Source organism: Typopeltis vanoorti, chromosome 21, assembly GCF_054136105.1.
Source record: "Typopeltis vanoorti isolate ZY-2024b chromosome 21, IOZ_Tvanoo_1.0, whole genome shotgun sequence".
NCBI classification, from domain to species: Eukaryota; Metazoa; Arthropoda; class Arachnida; order Uropygi; family Thelyphonidae; genus Typopeltis; species Typopeltis vanoorti.
In genome coordinates this window covers 30,393,269-30,417,333 of record NC_143569.1, presented here as the reverse complement: position 1 = coordinate 30,417,333, position 24,065 = coordinate 30,393,269, and the positions used below count along the sequence as shown (strand labels likewise).

At 38.9% G+C, this 24,065-nt stretch overlaps 1 protein-coding gene across 1 annotated transcript in view; it reads right to left on the bottom strand.

The window, feature by feature from the left end:
* Positions 1-9,015: 9,015 nt before the first annotated feature.
* LOC150094695 (platelet-activating factor acetylhydrolase 2, cytoplasmic-like) overlaps positions 9,016-24,065 on the bottom strand; it is a 205,999-nt gene continuing 190,949 nt past the window's right edge. The window contains exon 8 of the mRNA XM_090411635.1: positions 9,016-9,161. Coding sequence (XP_090267761.1) covers positions 9,016-9,161 — 146 coding nt within the window. The remainder of the gene's footprint in view (positions 9,162-24,065) is intronic.

The following is a 24,065-nucleotide window of genomic DNA, read 5'->3' as shown; positions in this document are numbered from 1 at the left end:
TAAGCAACTTAAATGTTTCTATCATATCCCCTCTTTTTCTCCTATCAACCAACTTCTGCAATCCACACACACCCTCAATTTGTCCTCATAAGAACATTCCACAGACCACTCACCTCTTAATCCTCTCCAGCGCTTCCTCATCCCCAAGAAACAAAGGGGACCAGGCATGAGCACAGTAATCCAGATGTGGGCATAGCAAGGCCATATAAAGAGGATAATAACTTTTCTTTATCTCTACATGTTAATGTGTTCTTCAATAGCCAGGTATTATTATTGGGTTACCTTAGCAATATGTGCTCTACACATTAATGCTCTGTCTACCACCACCACCCCTAAATTTCTAGCTTTATCTATTTACTGGAGTACAGTGTATCATGCTACCCAGCTTGTAATCTATATATATATCCCCAAATGCATAATTTTACATTTTTCCCACATTAAACTGATACCCTTTATCTTTTGCCCATACAGACAGGCTATTTAAATTGTCCTGCAGCTCTCCACATCAATGATTAACTTGATTAACTATTACTATACCCAATTTTGCACATCAGTCACAAACTGAATATTTCCTTTCAGGTTATTTCCTATATCATTTATGTACAAGTTAAACAACAATGGTCCCATCACTGAACCTTGCGGCACACCACTGGTTACTGGTTTATGCCTTGATTCTGCCCCTCGATATACCACTTTTTGATATCTGTCCAGCAGCCACCCTCTTATCCACTTAATCAGGGTCATATCCATTCTCATTTGTTCTAATTTGCATAGCAAAGTTTCATGTGGTATTCTGTCAAATGTCTCTGTAAATCCAGCGGAATCATCGTTTAGTCATTTCCTTTATCCAACTCTGATGTTACTATTATTATTATTACATTACACCTCCAGGGAGTCCAAGGACTCATCACAGGAGGGCATTTTACTCTGCCTAGCTAAATTCATCTCACCCTCTCCACTATTACTTAATTCTCCTACTACTACACGACTACTCCCATCAACACCATCTACCGCCCATCTTAACCATGAACAGTTTTTTGTCTGTAAATTGCATGTGTTTTCCGAAGGCCGATTTGTCTGTGCTTGGGATGAAAATCTTGTGCCATTATAAAAAGAGTAAATAAGGAATGACCGACCCTTCACAAAGCCATGTTGTCCCTCATACAGTATCATATTTTTATCAACCTATTCTTGAGTTCTCCTTTTGACCAATTTTTCCTGCTACTGCAGTCTTAGAACCTCCTTTATGCAAGGGAATTATTTTGTCATCTTTTTGTTCCCTTGGAACTCTACCAGAGCTGAGATTTAAATTAAAGAACCTAGTCAGAGGCATTGCCAGTTCCCTAGCATATTCTCACAAAACCATAGCTGATATCCCATCTAATCCCACAGCTGCATTTACATTGAGATCTGCAACATCCTAAGAACCTCCAATTCATCCACCTCTGTTGCTGCATTAGTATTTGTTACATATATTAAACCAGTAACCTCACTAGGATGATATACTCTTGCAATGTGGCCACTCAGTAACTCGACTATTTTATCTGCTTCTGTCACCTTGTGATCATTATCACTCATTAAGGTTAATTTTCCATGGTCATTCTTCCTCTTACTTGCCACATAATGAAAGAACTCTTTGGGATTTACCTTGGCCTGATCAGCTAGATTCTTCTCATAATCTGATTTTGCCTTCCTTGCAATGCTGGACACCTTTCTTGCTTGAGCCTTGTACTGTTCGTGAGTTTGCTGGTCACTTTTCTCTTCATATACCCTCCACAGCATTTTCTTCTTCTGCATCTCATACTTAATGATATTACTCATCCATCTAACTTCTACCTGATTAACTCTCCTCACCTTAGGTATAAAATTTAATATTGTTTCCTTGGGATGACCCTTAACTATCTCCCATGCACTACTAACATTAGAGCTAAGTATTTATGATATGCACAGATTTGAGCTTCTTTCTAAGCTTTTCATAATCACATGCCTTGTAGTTCCACATATCTCCCTAGTCAAGACCACATGGTTACTTTTCACCAATTAGGCTGATATGATTATCCACAATAACACAATATATGTGTGTGTGTATCCATAATATAGCTCATATCCATAAATTATCTCATGTTTACATTTTTTATATCCTTTCATGCATAATACTTCAGTAATTTATTGTTATTATTATTCAAGATTTCCATGGAGCTACAAGACTCATTCTTGGAGGCCCATCTTAATTAATTAAAAATATGGTAGCCCATATTTTTTAAGGTGGGAGGGCCATCTTAAACAGCACAAAGTATCATACATTCCTTTAATTCATCACCATTCTATCAGGCAATGCATTCCATGGTCCAACCACCCCTCCATGCATAAAAGCCACTTCTCAATGTCTTACTCACTTCAGTTTAAAAAGTTTAAACATTTGTTATTAATATGCAACACCTCCAAGGAGTCAAAAAGACTCATCTAGGGAGACCCACTCCACAACTCTCCATCTCCACTACTTAATCCACCAATTACAGTGAACTGCCACTACCATCATCATCATCATCTATACCAACACCATCTACTGCCCACCACTACCACTAGTATTTTTTGTCTATAAATTGCATGTGTTCTCAAGGCTGATTTGCTACCTCCATATGAGATTGACTAACTCACCTTCAACTGAAAAAACCCATATAAAGATTCCCCTCATCAAAACGAGAATCAAACTTAGGCCTTTTCTAATCGAAGGACACAACATAACATTGTTCTTACAACTGTACTATGAAAGTACTTACAACTGCTGGAAAAATCTTCACCTCAGTTGAACTGAAAAATATGCATTACAGAAAAATGAAATCTGAGAAATCATTAAAGTACTGGGTCATCGCCATATCTTGGGCTGTCGACCTGTTTGAACACTTATCCTAATTCCAGGCTTCAGTGCATCCACTGCATCTGAAAGATTACTATAGCCTCCTAACAGGTGAGGTGAAAGTAATGTTTCTTGCCTGCTCAATCATTTTGTTAATCTTTCCTGGAAACACAAATGTTAACAAGGTTCTGAATAAACATAACTTACCTCCATATCCACATGTACCAACCATGACAAGGGTAATTCTCTATATTCGCTCTATACCTTCCAAAAGAATACTTCTGATTGTTCTATTTAATCAGCTTAATTGGCTACTACTTTTTTTAGGAATATACTCTTTTATTTAGAATGGAATCACCACTCTTATCGCTACTGATCAATGTTCTCAGTATTGCAGCAATCCTCTGGGTTATCATCACCACCTTCATGATATGTACCCTAAACTTTGAATTACTATTGACCATGATCACCCTGAAAATCTTCTTCCTCTAGTATAGTTCTAACAACAGAGTATGTAACCTCCCATTTGCAAATGGCAAATTTCAAGAAAAATCCTCCTGCAAGATCACAGTATTGGCACAATTGCTAAGAACTTTTCCAAGCTTCACATCTGCTAACAACCGAACATCTCCCTGCAATCCAGTGACAATATCATTGACATAAAAGTTTAACGGCAAAGGTCTGAGTACTGAGTAGCTTGGTGGAACCTTTGTGGAATACTGCTCTCCAGTACACACTACTCACTGATATCTATCAGATACTTAATTTCCAATCCAATTACCTAACCAGATATCCAAATCCATATTTGTAACTTAAATATCAACTTATCATGTGGTGTCCTGTCAAATGCCTTTGCTAAAAAGAGGCGGATCTGCCTTTCCCTCACCAACTACTCTTGCTGCTGTATAAAAAGCAAGCAAATTATTGAGACAATCTACTGTCTATTATCCTGCTGGTAAGTTGCTGTCTGAGACTTCAGCACAGCGCTTAATAATGCTTTGATGTTTTGCAAATGCAGATTCATATTCATGGCTTTAACAGTTTCAAACATTTACTACTGCTCTGTGGTCTTTGTGAATAGGATGTCCAGGGAAAGCAATTTTCCATTTTCTTTCATCTTGGGTTTGCTAGTTTGTATTATGTGGATCAGTTTATGAATTAACTTACAATAAGTTTATTTATTTAGTAAGTTAAATTATTATTATTAAAACACTAGGTTATTAAAATTAAGGTTGTGTTATTAAGGATCTAAGTATTATGGTCTTCCAAAATGATTAAGAACATTCAAACTAATCATTGAAACTCCATGTTTATTTTAATGAATTACACATATCACCAGATAGAAATATACCAGTTTCTCATGAGTAAAAAAATTACAGTTAGTTCTTTCTTTATAGTAAATTCAATCACTATATAAAAAATCTCTTGAAAATCCTAGCCAAAGAACTATTATATGAAGTGAAAGAAAATTCACAACAGCAAAATTTCCATTATAACAAACTACCTCTTTGGTCCACACAGGTTCACTATAGTGAGAACTCATCCTATAAGTATTAATGTTTGCAGACTGTTAACATATACAGGGTTGTTTCAAATTAATGTATCCCTATTCAGAACAATTTTCTAGAGAGAACCAGTATGAAATACCCTCAAACTTGGTGGATACCATATCCTCCTTTTCAGATCATGGGGGGGGGGATATTTTAACAATAAAAAAAAAAATTAGTTCCAAAAATGACTGATAAAGGAAATATGACACTGTGAGCGAGAAAAGATAGTAACTTTTGCATACCACATGTACAGTAAGGTATATACTCAGGAGTGGGACTGAATCTACAGTCATTCGGCTTATGCAATTAATTTCACTTTGCCAGAATGTGCCTTGATTGTTAAGTGTTTTGATAGGAAAGGAGAAATACTGCCGCAGCAGCAGCAGCAGCTCATGACTACATATGTCTAAAGACTTTGCAAAAAGGCCCAATGGCATCAAAATGCAGTGGGATGATGCATGGTTTGTCAATTTGAAGAGACAGGCAGGAAGAGGGTGTAAATCGGTCAAGTTCCTAAGGAGTGGAAGGAGGGCAAGATTGTGCCACTTCATAAAACTTCATAAAGGAGGTGATCGAACTCAAGCATCAAACTATAGGCCTATCTGTGTGTCAGGTGTTGTGGTTAAGTTGTTGGAGAAGCTTGTGAGAACTAGGATCTAGAGTTGGGTTAATAACAATGGTATTATCTTTGATGGACAGCATGGATTTGCTAAAGGGAGGTTGTGTTTAAGTAATCTACTTACTTATTACAATAAACTGACTGCTTCCTTGGACAGGATACACAGTAATATACAGGAAAAGGATACACAGTAATATACTTGGATTTTGCAAAGGCTTTTGATAGAGTACTCATGATAGGTTGACAGTCAAACTAGAGCAGATGGGGTTGGATATTAGATTGGTGCATTGGATAGGAGACTGGCTATCTGATGGGTATCAACAAGTTGTGTGTGTGTGGGGGGGAGCGATATCCAGGAAAAGGAAAGTCACTAGTGGAGTGCCTCAGAGGTCTGTTTTAGGTCCATTGCTATTTAACTTGTATATTAATGATATAGGTGAAGATTTGGATGGAGATATTCAGTTGTTTGCAGATGATGCAAAGTTGGGACGAATCATGAAGTGCAGTGAAGATGTTGTGGCCTTACAGGAAGACTTGAATAGGTTGAGTGATTGAGCACGGAAATGGGGATATGTGTTCAATGTTGCAAAATGTAAGGTTTCAAAATTTGGAAAACAAAGATGGGATGCAGAATTTATGCTTGGTGAGAATATATTGTTGGAGGTAGAGGAAATAAGAGATCTGGGGGTGATAGTGGATAAAGATCTAAAATTTAGGGGACACATTGCCAAAATTGTGAAGACAACACAAAGGCTTCTGGGAATGATGTGGAGGACACTGACGTGTAGAAGTGGGGAGATTCTTGTTCCATTGTATAAGGCTTTGATTAGGCCTCACATGGACCATTGTGACCAGATTTGGTCACCAGGTTTTCAGAAGGATGAAGAGATGTTGGAAAGGGTCCAAAGGAGACTGACTAAGATAGTTTCTGACCTCTGGAATGTCGAGTATGAGGAAAGATTGAGAAGATGTAATTTGCAGAGTCTGGTGGACAGGTGGAAGAGGGGAGATATGATAGAGACCTACAAGTTGTTAAGGGGTTGTTATAGGATCGATGGTGGAGAAGTTCTACAGAGAATAGTGGGAGATCAAGGGAGAACCAAAGGTCATCCCTGGAAACTGTATAAAGAGGGTGTGAGTAGGGGAGTGAGAGGCAGTTTTTTTTCGTGCAGAGTTGTGAATGATTGAAATGCCTTACCTGAGAATGTGGTGTCTGCAAAGAGTTTGAATGCATTTAAAACACGGTATGATGAGCTGTGTGTGTGTGTGATAAAAGGACCTCCCAGATGAGTCTTTGACTCCATGAGGTCTTGGAGTGGTAATAATAATAATAATAAATCAGAAATTCCACAAATGACTGAAGATGTTACAACTGCAGTTTTTGAGCAGTCAAATAACAATGTTGTAGGTTCATGCAGTGCATATTATTATTATTATTATTCAGGCCTCCATGGAGTCAAAAGACTCATCATGGGAGGTCCTTCCTAAGAAACACAGAGTCTATCAAGACTCATTGTGGGAGGTCCCTCCTAGAAAACACAAAGTCTATCATACCACTCCTTAAACTCATTGACCGTTTTCGCTCTCACCACTCTATCAGGCAATGCATTCTATGGTTCAACTACCCTCCATGCAAAGAAACCACTCCTCACCCTCTTGCTCACAATTTTCTTTCGTAACTTGCAGGGATGGCCCCTTGTCATTACTCCTTCACACTGTTCAACCAAGCGAAGAACTACCCAGCGTGCCATGGCAAGACATTTATATTTGTCATACATAACAGTATGGAAAACTTGCGTAAAGCATTGCAATGCTATCTGTGCAAATTTAGTCACAGCCAAGAGTTGCAGACGCTAGCATCCAAGAAACATTTGCATTGACATTTTTGGTATGCATGAACATAGACAAAGATTGGCCTCAGAACATCCTATAGAGTGATGAAGTGCATTTTCGTGTTTGTGGAACAGTAAATGCTCAAAACTGTTGCATCTGGGCTACAGAGAATCCCTGTTCATTTCAACAAGTTCTCTTACATTTGTTTAAAGTCAAGTGTGGATAGAATTTATGGCCAAGTTTATTATTGGGTCATTTTTCTTCAAAGAAATCCATTGAACAGGACCTCTGACCTGCATGATCACAGCTGTGCATTATTGGGAAATGCTGGGCAGTTTCATCCTACAGCAAAGAGGATGCTCTCACATCAGCATTGAATGCAGTGGCCATTTCATAGAAAATGAGTAATCAGCTACTCATTTTCTATGAAATGGCCACTGCATTCACAAGACTTTAGGCCCTTTTGACTTTAGGGTATTGGAGAAAAGTTCTTCACCTGGCAGATTCGAAAGGCAAAAATCATATACCATGTGCAAAACACATGTTCCACTGTAAACAATTGAATGTCACTCCATCATCCAGATCTCTCTGACAGCTCTTTGCAGCATGCCAACTCTGTGTGATGTGTTTTCTGTATTACATTATTTTATGAAATGAGAGAAATAAACATAATTAAATTTGTCTTAAATGACAAATTAAACTTGTCTGTCATTGACTTTAAATCATTTCAAAATCACATTCTATCCAGTTCATATTAATGTAATTTTCTCCTGCTCACAGCGGCATATTTCATATATCAGTAATTTTTTTATTGTCAAAATCTCTTCCCTATGATCTGGTTAGGGTATCTATCAAGTTTGGGGATATTTCATCTACTGGTTCTCTCTACAGATTATTCTGAATATAGGGGTACTTTCATTTGAAACATCGTGTATAATGAATATTATAAATAAAGTAACAAACTAATCAAATATTCCTGCCTGCAATGGATATGGTATTTTTATTTCAACACTGCCAGTATGTCTTTTCTAAAAGTACAGAATACAGAACAATGAAGATTCAAGTAGGCCATCATTACTGAATTTGTTTAGAACACAGAAAAATGATGGATATTAAGAAAGTGGCTATTTACAAGACTTATCAAATATTGGAGTAAGATCTATATCAGAAGATGTATGCAGATGTGAAACTTGTGATATGAAATTTTCAAAACTATTTTAAAAACCTTTGGTACATCTGAAACTTCAGATGAGCAGAATTTATGTTTCTCAGTTACTTCTTGCTGAGCATAAATTTTTTATTACTACTTATTTATCAGGTCTCCATGGATTCACAAGGTTCATATATAATTATTATAGAAAATATATAATAATCAAGTTACAAACAAATTTGAGAATGGAAATACAAATTTAATTTGTGTATAAGAATGGGAGGTGAAAGTTAGAGATGCCAAGAAATTATATTCTTGTTTTCATGTTTTTAAGTGTAAGCAAACAAAGTTTGCATGTGAAGTAACTTCTTGACTGGGCTACTTGTATATAGAGGCTAATGACTCGACATCAATTGCCTTAGTATCCCATAATGCAAGGCACATATCCTTACAGATACGTATAACGCTATGCATTATACGTGTCTTCATGGGAAGGGCCACTACCCAGACCAGTTTCAAACTTTACTGAGGTCGCATCAATGGGAGCCAGACTCAAAGAGATACCAAGATTGAAGAAATGCAAAAGTCATATTTCTCATATACAAGTAATCAGCCTCTATATACAATTAGCCCAGTTGTCAAGTTACTTCATGTGCAAACTTTGTTTGCTTACACTTGGATAAAGGATGAAACCAAGAATATAATTTCTTGGCATAATTAACTTTTAGTATAACCAAGTGAAAAAATTTTCAAGAATGAGAGGTGTATAATCAAATTAACCTAGAATCAACAAGCTTAAATCTACTATATTAAAATATAGCAGTTAAGTCATCTTGAACACTACAGCAATAAATGAAACCTGGATTTTTTTTGTTTTGTTTTTTTGTGGCATGCATTTTTAATAATCTTTAAGAGCAAGAGTTGGTCATAATCAAAACAAAACACAAGGTTTTTGTACATTGCTATGACTACAAAATTTTTATAATCATTCCATTGGTAATTCCCATCAGTCATGGGGGATCTTTGCTTTGGCAACTTGATGTGAAACTGGAGCACTTAATTCCTGATACCGATATTTAGGAAATATACCTTCATTTATCTTCTTTCTATAAAGATTTATATATTCATGATGTTCATGGTTGACTGGAAGATCTGCAAAAATAATAATAATTTTTGATATTTTTGCATATTCCAAATAATGCTGCACAGGCTTAACTCCTATAAAAAAAGTGAACAGTTAGATGTTATATTTTTTTCTTACAAAAAAAAAAAAAATTAACTATTAACAGATTATAAAAAAACAAAAGAAGATAATTACCTTTCTTTATCATAAGTGGGTATTCACATTCTGATCAGCATTTATTATTATTATTATTATTACCCCAAGACCTCAAGGAGTCAAAGACTCATCTGGGAGGTCCTTTTTATCACACACACATCTCATCATACCATGTCTAAAACACACTCAAACTCCTTGCAGACACCACACTCTCAGGCAAGGCATTCCAATCATTCACAACTCTGCACAAAAAAAAACCTGCCTCTCACTCCCCTACTCACACCCTCTTTATACAGTTTCCAGGGATGACCTCTGGTTCTCCCCTGATCTCCCACTATTCTCTGAAGAACTTCTCCACCATTGATCCTATAACAATCCCTTACCAACTTGTAGGTCTCTATCATATCTCCTCTCTCTTCCTCCTGTCCACCAGACTCTGCAAATTACATTTTCTCAATCTTTCCTCATACTCGACATTCCAGAAAGTCAGAAACTACCTTAGTCAGTCGCCTTTGGACCCTTTCCAACATCTCTTAATTCCTTATGAAAATCAGGTGACCAAATCTGGTCACAATGGTCCATGTGAGGCCTAATCAAAGCCTTATACAACGGAACAAGAATCTCCCTACTTCTACACGTTAGTGTCCTCCGCATCATTCCTAGAAGCCTTTGTGTTGTCTTCACAATTTTGGCGATGTGTCCCCTAAATTTTAGATCCTTATCCACTATAACCCCCAGATCTCTTATTTCCTCTACCTCCAACAATATATTCTCACCAAGCATAAATTCTGCATCCCATCTTTGTTTTCCAAATTTTGAAACCTTACATTTTGCGACATTGAACTCACATCCCCATTTCCATGCCCAATCACTAAATTTATTCAAGTTTTCTTGTAAGGCGGCCACAACATCTTCACTACTCTTTATGGTTCGTCCCAACTTTGCATCATTTGCAAAGTTGGGACAAATTTTATATGCATAAAATATTTGGCAACATTATTGAATGATAGAGATTGTATATGAAGGTAATGGTATTATTTAAGGAAATTAACAACGTATAACTATATATTAATTAGAAAAACTTTTAATTAATACTTCCAATATTTCAGCAAAGTCAAATTGCCATCCTCAGGGAACAAGGAATAAATTGATATGTACACATGCACTATATAGGGTAAGTATGGCTGAAGAGGAAAAAGAAACAACAAAGGTTAAGTCTAAAGTACTAAAACAATGCCCCTAGTGGGCTGGGATAGGTGTTCTTGGCTGCTGGGATGTTCTCAAGATCAGTATTTCCTTTAAATAACTACCCAAACATCAGTAAATATCATTGTCTTGGTCTTGTTATTGCTGATTTTCATATCAAATTTATTACAACAGTTATTCAATTTAGTCAGGGAATCTTGCAGACTTGTACTGGATTTATTTAAAAGTATAACATTATCTGCATAAAGTAAAGAGCAAAGATTAACATCTCCAATTTTGATATCAGGCTTAATGCCATTCCTTCATAATTTGATCCATATAGATAATGAATAACAGAGGGTGGGGGGGGGGGGTAATGTACATTCATGTCTGATACCAGATTTAACATCAAACCATCTTCCTGTACTTCCTTCAATTCTAACTGCTGACTCACAACTCAAATAAAGATTAAGTATTCCTTAATATAATGCCCCATTGACACCATATAACTGTAGCCTTTTGAATAGCTTTTCCTTTGGCACCTTGTCATATGCCTTTTCAGGTCTACAAAACTTAAATACAGATTTTGTTATATTCCCACGATTTCTTAACTATTTGTCATAAAGTGAAAATCCGATCCTGAATCTATTTGGCCTGATTTCAGCTTGTTCTTCACCAAGCTTCCCCTCCATAATCCTTTCAACTATTTCTCCAGCATAAGTTCTTTCACTTGGTTGAACACCAGGACGGAGTGATGACAAGAGGCCATCCCTGGATGTTACGAAAGGAAACTGTGAGCAAGAGGGTGAGGAGTGGTTTCTTTGCGTGGAGGGTGGTTGAACCGTGGAATGCATTGCCTGATGGAGTGGAGAGAGTGAGAATGGTCAATGAGTTTAAGGAGTGGTATGATAGACTTTATGTTTCTTAGGGGGACCTCCCCTCGATGAATCTTGACAGACTTTATGTTCTTAGGAAGGCCCTCCTACGATGAGTCTTTTGACTCCATGGAGGCCTGAATAATAATAATAATAATAATAATAATAATAATAATAATACTTGCATCTTACCAGGAACACTCAGTAGAAAATACCACTGTAATACTCACATTCAGTTTTATTTCCCTTTTTATATACGGGTACTACGAGAGCTCTAATCCAATCGTCTGCAATTTGTCCCTTTGTCCAGGCCTTCTGAACTATGCAGTGCAGCCACTGAATGACTTTTACACTTCCATACTTGAGCATTTCTGGTCAAATATCATCTACCCCAGCTGCCTTTCGACATTTCAGGTTTTTGATGGCATTTTCTACTTCAAGTATGGATAAGCATTCCTGATTGCATGCCTGTTCATTGTTTTTTTATCACTGTGCTGTCACTGATTGTTTCATTTAGCAATTTTTCAAAGATTGTCGGATAATTATCAGAAAGTTGTATATGCGGGTGCAGTATCTCGAAATAGAAAGGTCACCAGTGTGTGCCGCAGGGGTCAGTTTTGGGGCCATTGTTGTTTAATTGGTATGTTAATGATATTGGGTTGAGTTTAACTAGTGATATCCAGCTGTTTGTGGATGATGCAAAACTGGGGAGAGAAATGCACAGTCAGGCTGATGTTAATGCCTTACAAGAGGACTTGAATAGATTGCATGAATGGGCAGGTAAGTGGAACTCTCAGTTCAATGTTGCCAAGTGTAAGGTTTTGAGATTTGGTAAGCAACGATGGGATGCAAAGTATACACTTGGTGGGGAAACTTTAACAGAAGTAGGGGAGATGACAGATCTAGGAGTGATGGTGGACAAGGACCTGAAATTCAGGGGCCACATTGCATAAGTTATGAAGACATCACATCGAATAATGGCAATGATGTGGAGAACCCAGGCATGCAGAAATAGAGAGGTTATGATTCCATTGTATAAGGCCTTGATCAGGCCTCATATGGATTATTCTGCACGGATTTGGTCACCGAGTTTTCATGCTGACGAGGATATGTTGGAAAGGGTACAGAGAAAATTCACAAAGGTAGTCAGTAGTCTTTGGAATGTGGAGTACGAGGACAGATAGAGAATGTAAATTGCAGAGCCTCATGAATAGGAGGAAGAGGGGGGGGGGATATGATTGAGACATATAAGCTGGTCAGGGGTTGTTATCAGGTAGACATGGAAGAGATTTTTCACAGAATGGGAGAGGGGAGTAGAACAAGAGGCCGTTGCTGGAAACTGTATAAGGAGAGTGTGAGAAGCAGGTTCTTTGCATGGAGGGCGGTTGGTGAGTGGAATGCATTGTCTGAGTGTGTTATGGATGTGGACATATTGAATCAGTTTAAGATGCAGTTGGATGAGCATTGTATGTAATAGTCAGTACCTCCCATGATGAGTCTCTGACTCCATGGAGGTCAAATGTCAATACTACTACTACCACCACTAATAATAATAATAATTACTCCATACATCAAGGATATCTTTTTCTCCATTTTTATGTCACCTTTATCATCTCTAATTACTTTTACAGCACTCTTTCCTCCATTTGGGAATCCGCTAGAGGGACTCGTGGTCTGTAGTATTTGTTGAGAGCTCCTGATAAGATGTGTTATTTTAAGTTATCATTGACAATTTTGCTGGAATATTATGTAGTTTTGTTTGCTTTTCATATCTTAGTGTGTCTGTTTGTGTGTTTTTGGTGTTATTATTATTATTATTATTATTATTATTATTATTATTATTATTATTATTATTAAACAAGACCTCATGGAGTCAAAGACTCATCTAGGAGGTCCTTTTATCTCACACACATCTCATCATACCGGGTCTTAAACACATTCAAACTCCTTGCAGACACCACACTCTCAGGCAAGGCATTCCAATCATTCACAACTCTGCACGAAAAAAACCTGCCTCTCACTCCCCTACTCACACCCTCTTTATACAGTTTCCAGGGATGACCTCTGGTTCTCCCCTGATCTCCCACTATTCGCTGTAGAACTTCTCCACCATTGATCCTATAGCAACCCCTTACCAACTTGTAGGTCTCTATCATATCTCCCCTCTTCCTTCTCTCCACTAGTCTCTGCAAATTACATCTTTTCAATCTTTCCTCATACTCGACATTCCAGAGGTCAGAAACTACCTTAGTCAGTCGCCTTTGGACCCTTTCCAACATCTCCTCATCCTTCTGAAAACCAGGTGACCAAATCTGGGCACAATAGTCCATGTGTGGCCTAATCAAAGCCTTATACAATGGAACAAGAATCTCCCTACTTCTACACGTCAGTGTCCTCCTCATCATTCCCAGAAGTCTTTGTGTTGTCTTCACAATTTTGGCGATGTGACCCCTAAATTTTAGATCTTTATCCACTATCACTCCCAGATCTCTTATTTCCTCTACTTCCAACAATATATTCTTACCAAGCATAAATTCTGCATCCCATCTTTGTTTTCCAAATTTTAAAACCTTACATTTTGCAACATTGAACTCACACCCCCATTTGCTTGCCCAATCACTCAATTTATTCAAGTCTTCTTGCAAGGCCACAACATCTTCACTACTCTTTATGGTTCTTCCCAACTTTGCATCATCTGCAAACAACTGAATATCTCCATCCAAATCTTCGCCAATATCATTAATATACAAGTTAAATAGTAATGGCCCTAAAACAGATCCCTGAGGCACTCCACTAGTGACTTTCCTTTTCCTGGATATTGCACCCCCATACACAACTTGTTGATACCTATCAGATAGCCAGTCTCCAATCCAATGCACTAATCTAATATCCAACCCCATCTGCTCTAGTTTGACTGTCAACTTATCATGAGGCACTCTATCAAAAGGGGTACTACGTGTTTCAATTATTAATTTGAGAAAATACAATAGAAGCGCACATGGCCCCGGTAAGAAGGAAAATGGCGGCTAGTAATAATGGTTCACCATCTTTGTTCAATAATGGTAACATAAAGGAGATTATTCAGTGTACTATCTGCGAAATGTATGTTGCGGAGAGCGGTTGGAGTATGGTTAGATGATGATAATGGAGTAAATGTGTGTAGAAAATGTAAGGAAAATGAGGAATTAAAGTGTATTTCAGGTCGCGAGTGTGATATTTTTGTCAAATCTCAGAATGTAAAAAATAGCGATTATGGTAAGAAATTGCGGGGTTATACCAGAGAGCTGTGACAGCGTGAATGTAGAAAGTGTGAATGAAGGTATTAATATAGATCAAATTAATGGTTTAATAGATAATAAAAAAGATGATTGAGTGGAGCGATACATAGAGCAAAGCGGCAGCTGGAGCGCATGCACAAATGTCTACCGAGTGTACCAGCCAATAAAAAAAAAGTATGGAAGGAAAAATAAGAGTATGATTGTGAATGTAAACAAAATGAAGGAGCCAGTGCTGTATGGAGATTCGTTAGTACAAGGTGTGATGGTAGAGAATTTGACAAAATCGTACCAACCTGGTGTGACCATTAAGGATGTAAGTACGTCTATTAGGGAGCAAAAACAAAGGTTGAAAGAAATTATAGTGGTGGCAGGTATGAATGATTTGAAAGGAGATAAAATGGAAATGATAGAGGACTTGAATGAATTGTTTGAGGTAGCAAAAGAAAAGAGTGAGAGAGTTAGGATGATTAGGCTTTTGCCACGGTATGACAGTGAAGAGTTTAGAAGGAGGGCCGTAATTGCAAATGACTTTATGAGTGGGTTATGCATGATGAGTGGTGTGGAATTTGTGGATGTGTGGAGTGAGTTTGATGGGTGAAAGGATCTATATAAGATGGATGGTTTGCATTTGAATGGATTCGGTGTTAGGAGACTTGAAAAAGTGTTGTTGAATGAAGTGGATGTGCAGAATCAGGGTAAAACTAGATTTATTAAGGGGAGGGGAGTAGATATGCAGATCTTAGGGAGGAAGTTGAGTGTATGAATGAGTATAATATGCCCGAGCAAATAAGGACAACAAATCAGAATGGGATAGTTAGTATAAGGCATCAAGGTAGGGATGGGGCTAAAGGGGGTCTGCAATTCATGTATACAAATGCTAGGAGTATTAGGAACAAGAAGGAAGAATTTTTGGCCTTTGTTGGCACTTTCAGACCACAGGTTATTGGCATTAGTGAAACATGGCTGACTGAAATGATATAGTTAGTGGGATTGAATGTGAGGTATATAGTGTGTTCAGGAATGACAGGGAGAATAAAATGGGGAGAGGAGTATTATTGATGATAACTGATGAGCTGCATCCACGGAGAATAGAAGTTGAATTGCAGGATAGAGAAAAGAGCAGATTTGAGGCTATTTGGTGTGAGATTGAAATTAGCAGAACTAAATATACAGTTGGGTGCGGCTATAGACCAGGTGATGGAATAGATGGTGGAGATAGTATGCATAAGCAAATATAACAAATGAGTGGAAGGAGGGTAATTATTATGGGAGATTAACTATGGTAACATTGATTGGGGGGGGGGAAGAGGACACATGGGAGGAAGGAATTGGGTTTTATGCGGTTATTAAGGGATAGCTATCTGCGACAGCATGTAATGGAAAATACTAGTGGTCAGAGAGTTCTTGACCTAATAATTGCATCTGAGGATTTGGCTGTATCGAATATGACCACATTGCCACCAATTAGTGAGAGTGATCATAGGGTCTTGACTTGGGAGGTGGCTAAAGGTGTGAAATTTACAATAAAGAATGGGTACATGTGGAATTATCGAGCTGGTAAGTATGACAAGCTTAGGAGTTTGATTCGTTCAGTACCATGGCATGTAAAACTGCAAGGGCTAGATGTTGATAGTGCATGGGAGGTGGTTAAGAAGATTTTTCAGGCGGCAATAGCTGACTGTATACCTAGAGTCTGAATAATAAATCAAGTAGGGATTAAATGGATGAATGACTCCATTAAGCTTGAGCTGATAAAAAAGAAACAACTGTGGAGGGAATTTAAGGAGAAAGGTGACCTGCAGGCACATGAACGGTATAAAGCCCAGGCCAGAAGGGTAACAAGTGTGGTAAGAAAAGCAAAAGTGGATTATGAAAGAAATTAGCCATGTAGGCTAAAGAGAATCCCAAACAATTTTTTCGATATGTTGCAAGTAAAAGAAAAAATGTATATGGCAGATTGATTTTAAAGAATGCCGATGGTAGGGAGGTAACCGAATCAGTTGATGTATTAGAATTACTGAGTGAGACTTTGCAAGAGTATATCATTCATGTGGTGACATTGTAGAAATGGAAGAATAAATAACTTATACGTGAATGAAGTGGAGGTGAATAGTCTATTACAAAACCTCAATGTCAACTCATCTGCGGGATTGGATGGTATACCAGCTCGTGTCGTACGAGACGAGGCTAAAGAATTGTCAGTGCCTTTGACCATTTTGTTTCATTTGAGTCTCGGGTATGGGTTTGTCCCAAGGGGGGTGGAAAGAGGGGAAAATAGTTCCACTGCAGAAAGGAGGTTCCAACACTGCTGTTGAAAATCACCGGCCAATCAGCATATTATGGGGGAGTGAAGGGTAGATCATGCCTCAGTAACTTGCTCATGTGCTATAACACAGTGACGGCTGAACTGGATAAGGGTAACGGGTTTACAGTGATTCTACTGGACCTTGCTAAAGCCTTTGATAGGATACCACATGGAATTCTAATCAGTAAACTGCTGCATATGAGAATGGATATAGGGTTAGTGAGATGGATAGGAGGGTGGTTGATGGAGAGATACCAGAGAGTGGTTCATTCAGGAGTTGAGTCCAAAAGATGGCTTGTGACTAGTGGTGTGCCACAGGGTTCTGTTCTTGGACCACTACTATTTAATTTGATATAGGAAAGGATCCGAAAGGAACTATTCATTTGTTTGCTGATGATGCAAAGTTAGGTAGAGCAATAGTGAATGCACATGATGTCAAAATTTTGCAGGATGATTTGGATAGTTTGGAGGACTGAGCTAAGGAGAATGAATGTCAATTTAATGTGACAAAATGTAAGGTTATGCATTTTGGGGTGAAAAGATTAGCAGTAGTATACTACATTGGTGGAACTGTACTCCAGGAGACTGAGGAGGCCAGGGATTTCGGAGTGTTGGTGGATAGGGAGTTGAAGTTTCGGGGACACATCGCAAAAGCGGCAAAATCAGCTCATCAAATCACTTGGTTGCTGAAAAACACTTCAACGAGCAGAGACAAACAGGTTATTGTTCCTCTGTATCGAGCCTTGATAAGACCCCATCTAGACTACTGTGCCCAGATATGGGCGCCAGGGTTTCCTCTCGATGGGGAGGATCCAGAGATGAGTGACCAAGATAATAGCAGGACTATGGAATGAACCTTATGAGAACAGGATGAAGATTTGTGGGCTGCAGAAATTGGTTGATAGGCGGAAAAGGGGTGATATGATTGAGACATTCAAATTACTGAAGGGTTTCTATAAGATCAATTCAGAAGATATTTTTGAGAATAGGACTGGTAGTGGGAGGACTAGGGGCCATCCATGGAAGCTTGGTAAGAGTGTGGTTAGCAGGGGTGTTAGAGCTAGGATTTTTACTTGGAGAGTGGTAAATTATTATTATTATTATTATTATTCAGGCCTCCAAGGAGTCAAAAGACTCATCGAGGGAGGTCCTTCCTAAGATATAAAGTCTGTCAAGACTCATCGAGGGGAGGTCCCCCCCTGAGAAACACAAAGTTTATCATACCACTCTTTAAAGTCACTGACCGTTCTCGCTCCAACCACTCCATCAGGCAATGCATTCCACGGCTCAACCACCCTCCACACAAAGAAACCACTCCTTACCCTCTTGCTCACAGTTTCCTTTCGTAACTTCCAGGGATGGCCTCTTGTCATCACTCCTTCCGGCTGATCAACCAAGCGAAAGAACTCCCCAGTGTCAACCCTGTAACCACCTCTCAACAGTTTAAAAGTCTCAATCATATCACCTCTCCTTCTTCTATCCACCAAACTCTGCAGTCCACATTCTCTCAGCCGATCCTTATAACTATTCTTGTACAGTCCTGAAACCATCTTTGTCATCCGTCTTTGTATCCTTTCCACAGTTAATTTATCCCCTTCAAATCCTGGGGACCAAATCTGAGAACAATAGTCCAAGTATGGTCTGATCAGAGACTTATACAACGGAATGATAACCCTCTTATCTCTGCAGGTCAGTGTCCTTCTCATAATAGCAGCAATCCTCTGTGTTACCTTCACCACCTTTGCAATATGTCCCCTAAACTTCAGGTTTCTATCAATCATCAACCCCAGATCTCTTGTCTCCCCTACTTCCTCCAGTATAACTCCTCCCATAGAGTATGCAGCATCCCATCGATGTTTCCCAAACCTCAAGACCTTACATTTTGCTGCATTAAACTGACACCCACATTCATTTGCCCATCTATCTAGCTTATTTAAATCCTCTTGCAGGGCTACCAGATCTGCACTATTACTAATAATCCTTCCCAGCTTCGCATCATCCGCAAACAACTGAATATCCCCCTGCAATCCACTGGCTATGTCATTGATATAAAGGTTAAACAATATAGGTCCTAGTACTGAGCCCTGTGAGACCCCACTTGTAACCCTCTGCCTCCTGGAAACTGCTCCACCATACACAACTCTCTGATACCTATCAGACAGCCAATCCTGAATCCAGTTGACCAATCTGACATTCAGACCCATGTGCTGCAACTTAAATATCAGCTTATCATGTGGCACCCTGTCAAATGCCTTCGCCAAGTCTAAGAAAATTGCAGTATATGCCTTTCCCTCATCTAATGCTCTTGTAACTTTATTATAAAAGGCTAGCATATTGCTAAAACAAGAGCGTCCTTTCACAAATCCATGTTGATTCTCACAGATAACATTACCCTCATCTGCCCAATGCTGTACACGGTCCATCACTACTTTCTCCAAGATCTTAACAACTACTGATGACACACAGACTGGCCTATAATTAGACACTTCCAGTCTGTTACCACCCTTATGCAATGGCACTATCTTACCTTCCTTCCATTCCCTGGGCACCTTTGCCAAAGCCAGACTTTCATTGTAAAGCCACGTTAAAGGCACTGTCAGTTCCCTAGCACATTCTCTCAAAACTCGTGGCGAAATACCATCCAGTCCCACAGCTTTACTGACATCCAGAGTACTCAGTATCTGAAACACACTCTCCTCCTGTACCTCCAGACCTCGTACCAGTCCTATCCCTCTAGCATTAAAACTGACTCCTCTAGGATGAAATACTCCAATAAAGTGTTCATTGAACAATTCCACTGTCCTCTGCATCAGTCACTCTATTCCCATTTTTATTCCACAATATCATTCTTCCACAGTCATTTCTCCTCCTACTGGCCACATAGCTAAAAAATTCCCTAGGATTTTCTTTGGATCTTAGGGCCAATCTCCTCTCATATTCCAGTTTCGCTTTCCTTACCAAACAAGTCACTCTTCTGGCCTGTGTCTTATATTCTTCACCCATCCTCTCTTCACCTGTCTCCTTATATCTCTTCCATAGCCTCTTTTTCGCATGCAGTTCCTGTTTAATTGTTTGTCACCACTTTACTCCAAATTGTGCCCTCTTCTTCACTCGAGGTATACAACTTACCATTGCTGATAACAAATATTCTTTCACAATTTTCCACGCACTGGTGATATCCCGGCCGTCCAATTCCTCCCTCCATGAAACTTCCCGAAGTTGACGTCTAAGACTATTATCATCACCTGCCTTATAATTCCACATAAGTTCCCGTCTCTTTGATACTCCTGCATGTCTATTCATTTTCCATGTCAACACCATATGGTCACTCTCTCCAACTGGTGGGAGAGACGTCAACTCAGTTATTATCAACTCTTCTGATGCTATAACCAAATCCAAAATTTTTTAACCTCTTGTTCCCTCTGTTACATGTTGCCTAAGACATTTGTCCCTCAAGAATTCTAGAAATTCCATTCCCCTATTGTTACATGCATCTTCCTCTCTCCAATTTATACTACTGAAGTTAAAATCTCCCATAACAATCATTCTTCTTGCACTTGCCAAACTTAGCTGTCTAAACATCTCCTGGTCCCCATCCTCTGTGCTCCTAGGTCTGTAGCAACACCCCACTAAATATCCTGTCTTGCCTACCTCACACCATACGCTCTCAAAATCATTTGTCTCACTTCCTTCCAAATTCTCCACTCTTAGACGACATAGGTCATCACTTATCATAAGCAGCACCCCACCACCACACTCTCCCCTCCTATCCTGATGAAAAATGCTATACCCAGCGACTTCTATTTCTGTTTTTATATTCCCGTTCTGTCAACCACGTCTCAGTGATCGCAATAATATTTGGCCAGGCTGATGCTATCTGCGCCACCAATTTCTCTCCCTTATTCCGGATACTCCTGGCATTAGTATACAGCATATAAATGCCATTGTTTCTATACCCAGCCTTATCCCTTCTAGACTCCACTGGGCTCAGTGTTACCTGACATTGTCTCCCTTCTCCCAAGTATCCATTCCCACAAGAGGCCACCCCTGCTATCATCCTCCCTGGGACACACTGACTCGTTCAGAACAGCAATCTCTCCAGATGCCTACATCCTTCCTCATTCAAATGTAAACGGTCTCTCGCATACAACTCCTCTCTTTCCTCAAACGCACTCCAAGCATCCACATATACCAGTCCTCTCTTGTCACACATTCTCGCTATTATGCCATTCAATATCACCGCTCTTCTGCTCAGCTCATCATTATCATACCTAGGCAACACGCACACTATTTTTCCTCTCTCTGTCTTCTTCCGTACAGTCTCAAGCAAAAATCTCATATCTCTCGCTGCCCGACTTACATTACCACTCAAGTCATTCGTTCCTATCATCACAATCATCTCATCCACCCTTTCACCTCTCTTAATTGCCATAGCCACCCTTTCTATTGTTCCTCCTGGCAAACACTCCTCACGCATCCTATCTTGAACACCACGGATCATTGAGTCGCCATACATTATACCTCTTACCATTCCCTCACTCCTATTGTTTCCATTCTCTCCTCTTCTTTCATTGCCATACCTCTCTCTTCTACTGTTTCCATTCTCTCCTCTTCTAGCACTCCCATACATCTCTCTCATTCCCTCTCTCCTACTGTTTCCATTTTCTCCACTTCTAGCACTTCCATATCCCTCTCTCATTCTGTCTCTCCTACTACTGTTTCCATCCACTCGTCTTCTAGCATTCCCATACCTCTCTCTCATTCCATCTCTCCTACCATTTCCATTCTCTCCTCTTCTAGCACTTCCATATCTCTCTCTCATTCCGTCTCTCCTACTGTTTCCATCCTCTCGTCTGCTAGCATTCCCATACCTCTCTCTCTCTCATTCCCTCTCTTCTACTGTTTCCATTCTCTCCTCTTCTAGCACCCCCATACCTCTCACTCATACTCCTTAAATTCTCTCTCTCTCCTACTCTGATTCGCCTTGCATTTATCTCTTCCATTCTCCTAATCTTATCTTTCATACTTCTGCTCTCATTCACTAGACATTCCACCTCCTCTTTCAACTCATCTATCTCCCTCTGCAGGTCAGTCACTCTTAATCTAAATTCACTCTCCCATACAAAACCATCTCCTAAACTTCCACAGTCACTCACACCTTCCACACTATCAACTATTATTTTCTCATTCGCTCCTATCATACTACTTGTCTTCCTACATTCATTCTACGTTCCTGGAGCAACAAAGTCGGATATCGATATATCTAATGTACTTATTTCCTCCAACTGCCTGCATTTTGCGCACATACGCTCTCCACTCTCTTTAACAAGCCACATATGTAATTCCTGAGAAGCATACATGCCGCAAGTACTGCATGCCACAAAGTCCCTTATGATATTGCTAATAATTGAGTTCTTAAATGGCGGAGGACTTGGCGTTACGCCACTTGCGACTGCTGCCGAATCCACCATCATTCCTTACTGCCGAGTAGCGTAATGTTTAATAATTATTCAATTAATAAATAAGAGGGGAAAAAAGTACAAACATCAGAACATTTAAGCACTAAATATAATTAAATAAATGAAATATAACTAAATACAGTAACTTAGCTTCGTTTTGTCTTCCACCGTTACGCGTTCGATTCCGACGGTACCAACATATATTGTATCGCGACAGCAACTAACTTCCAAAAAACAACCACTGAAGTACACTCGTATTCAGAGAAACAATTTAGCACTCAAAAACGTAGAAAAACGGGGAAAAAAGCGGACTATTCACCGATTAAAAATCACTTTCTTCTGCACAGCTCAAATTCACCGCCACGTGCTACGGCGACGCTAGCGCCACTCCGCTCCACTCCTATTTCACAAATGAGTGAAATAAGCTGCTGGAATCTGTTGTGGGTGCCACGACTGTAAATGAGTTCAAGGAGAAGTATGATAGATACTGTGTGAATGTTGAATAGTTGTTCTTAACATGATGTCGGGCCTCCCTCAATGAGTCTACGGACTCCTTGGAGCTGCCTGTAATAATAATAATAATAATAATAATAATAATTTCTGAGCTTTTTCAACAACCTCCAGAATATCTCGCCACCTTCTCAATATTTATTTTCTACGTTCTTGCCAAGACTTTCTTTTAGCTAGTTTTACACAGTTTAGCTTTCTTACATTGTCTCTGTATTCTCTAAGAGCACAAGCTGACTTATTTGCCAAGAACTTTTAATATGCTTTTTCCTTTTCCTTTACTGCCTCTTTAACTTCTTGTGTCCATCATGGAGTTCTGATTTTTCTATCCTTGCATACAACCTCACCACATGCCTCTCTGGCTGAATCAATCAATGTTTTCTTCATGATTTGCCATTGAATCTCCAAGGTTTGGTCTCTGTTCTCAAACTCTTTTTTTCTTGAATAATGTTTATGCATTTTAGTCTACAGTTCACATCTGAGAGCTGCTTAAGTATTATTTGGTTTAAATTTTCTTACATGTTCTTTTTAATAAGAAATTCAATTTTATCCAGCCTAAGACTAAAGGCTGATTATTTCCAATTTCAAATCCTCTGTACACTCTATTGGTCCTGCACAAGTAAGAAAACATCGCTATCAACAATAACACAGTCAATGAGACTTTTCTTATTCCTTGCATCTTTTCTCAATGTGAATTTGTGCACATTTATTATTATTATTATTATTATTATTATTATCCAGGCCTCCATGGAGTCAAAAAACTCATCGTGGGAAGTCATTTTTAGGAAACAAAGTTGTGTTGGAACATTGTGTTAGTAATAACCAATCCATGTCCTGAGCAGAAATTCAACAGGTATTTGCCATTATTATTAGCTTTGCTCTTTTCTCCAATTTTCCCAAAATATTTCTGTGTCTGACAATCATTTCCTACTCTGCTATTTAGATTCACAACAAGGACCAACTTTTCCTTTTTCATCGTGTCATTACTTTCTCTAAAGGCTCAAAAAATTAGTAGAACCTTCTGTGGGACCATAGACACAAATAAGTCTCATTGTCCAGTTCCCCATTGTGTTATTTGCCTACATCACTCTAATTGATATTGCCTACCATTCAAGAAGATTAGCCTCATATTTAGTTTTGAATAAAAGCTACTCCTTCTTTTCCTTGA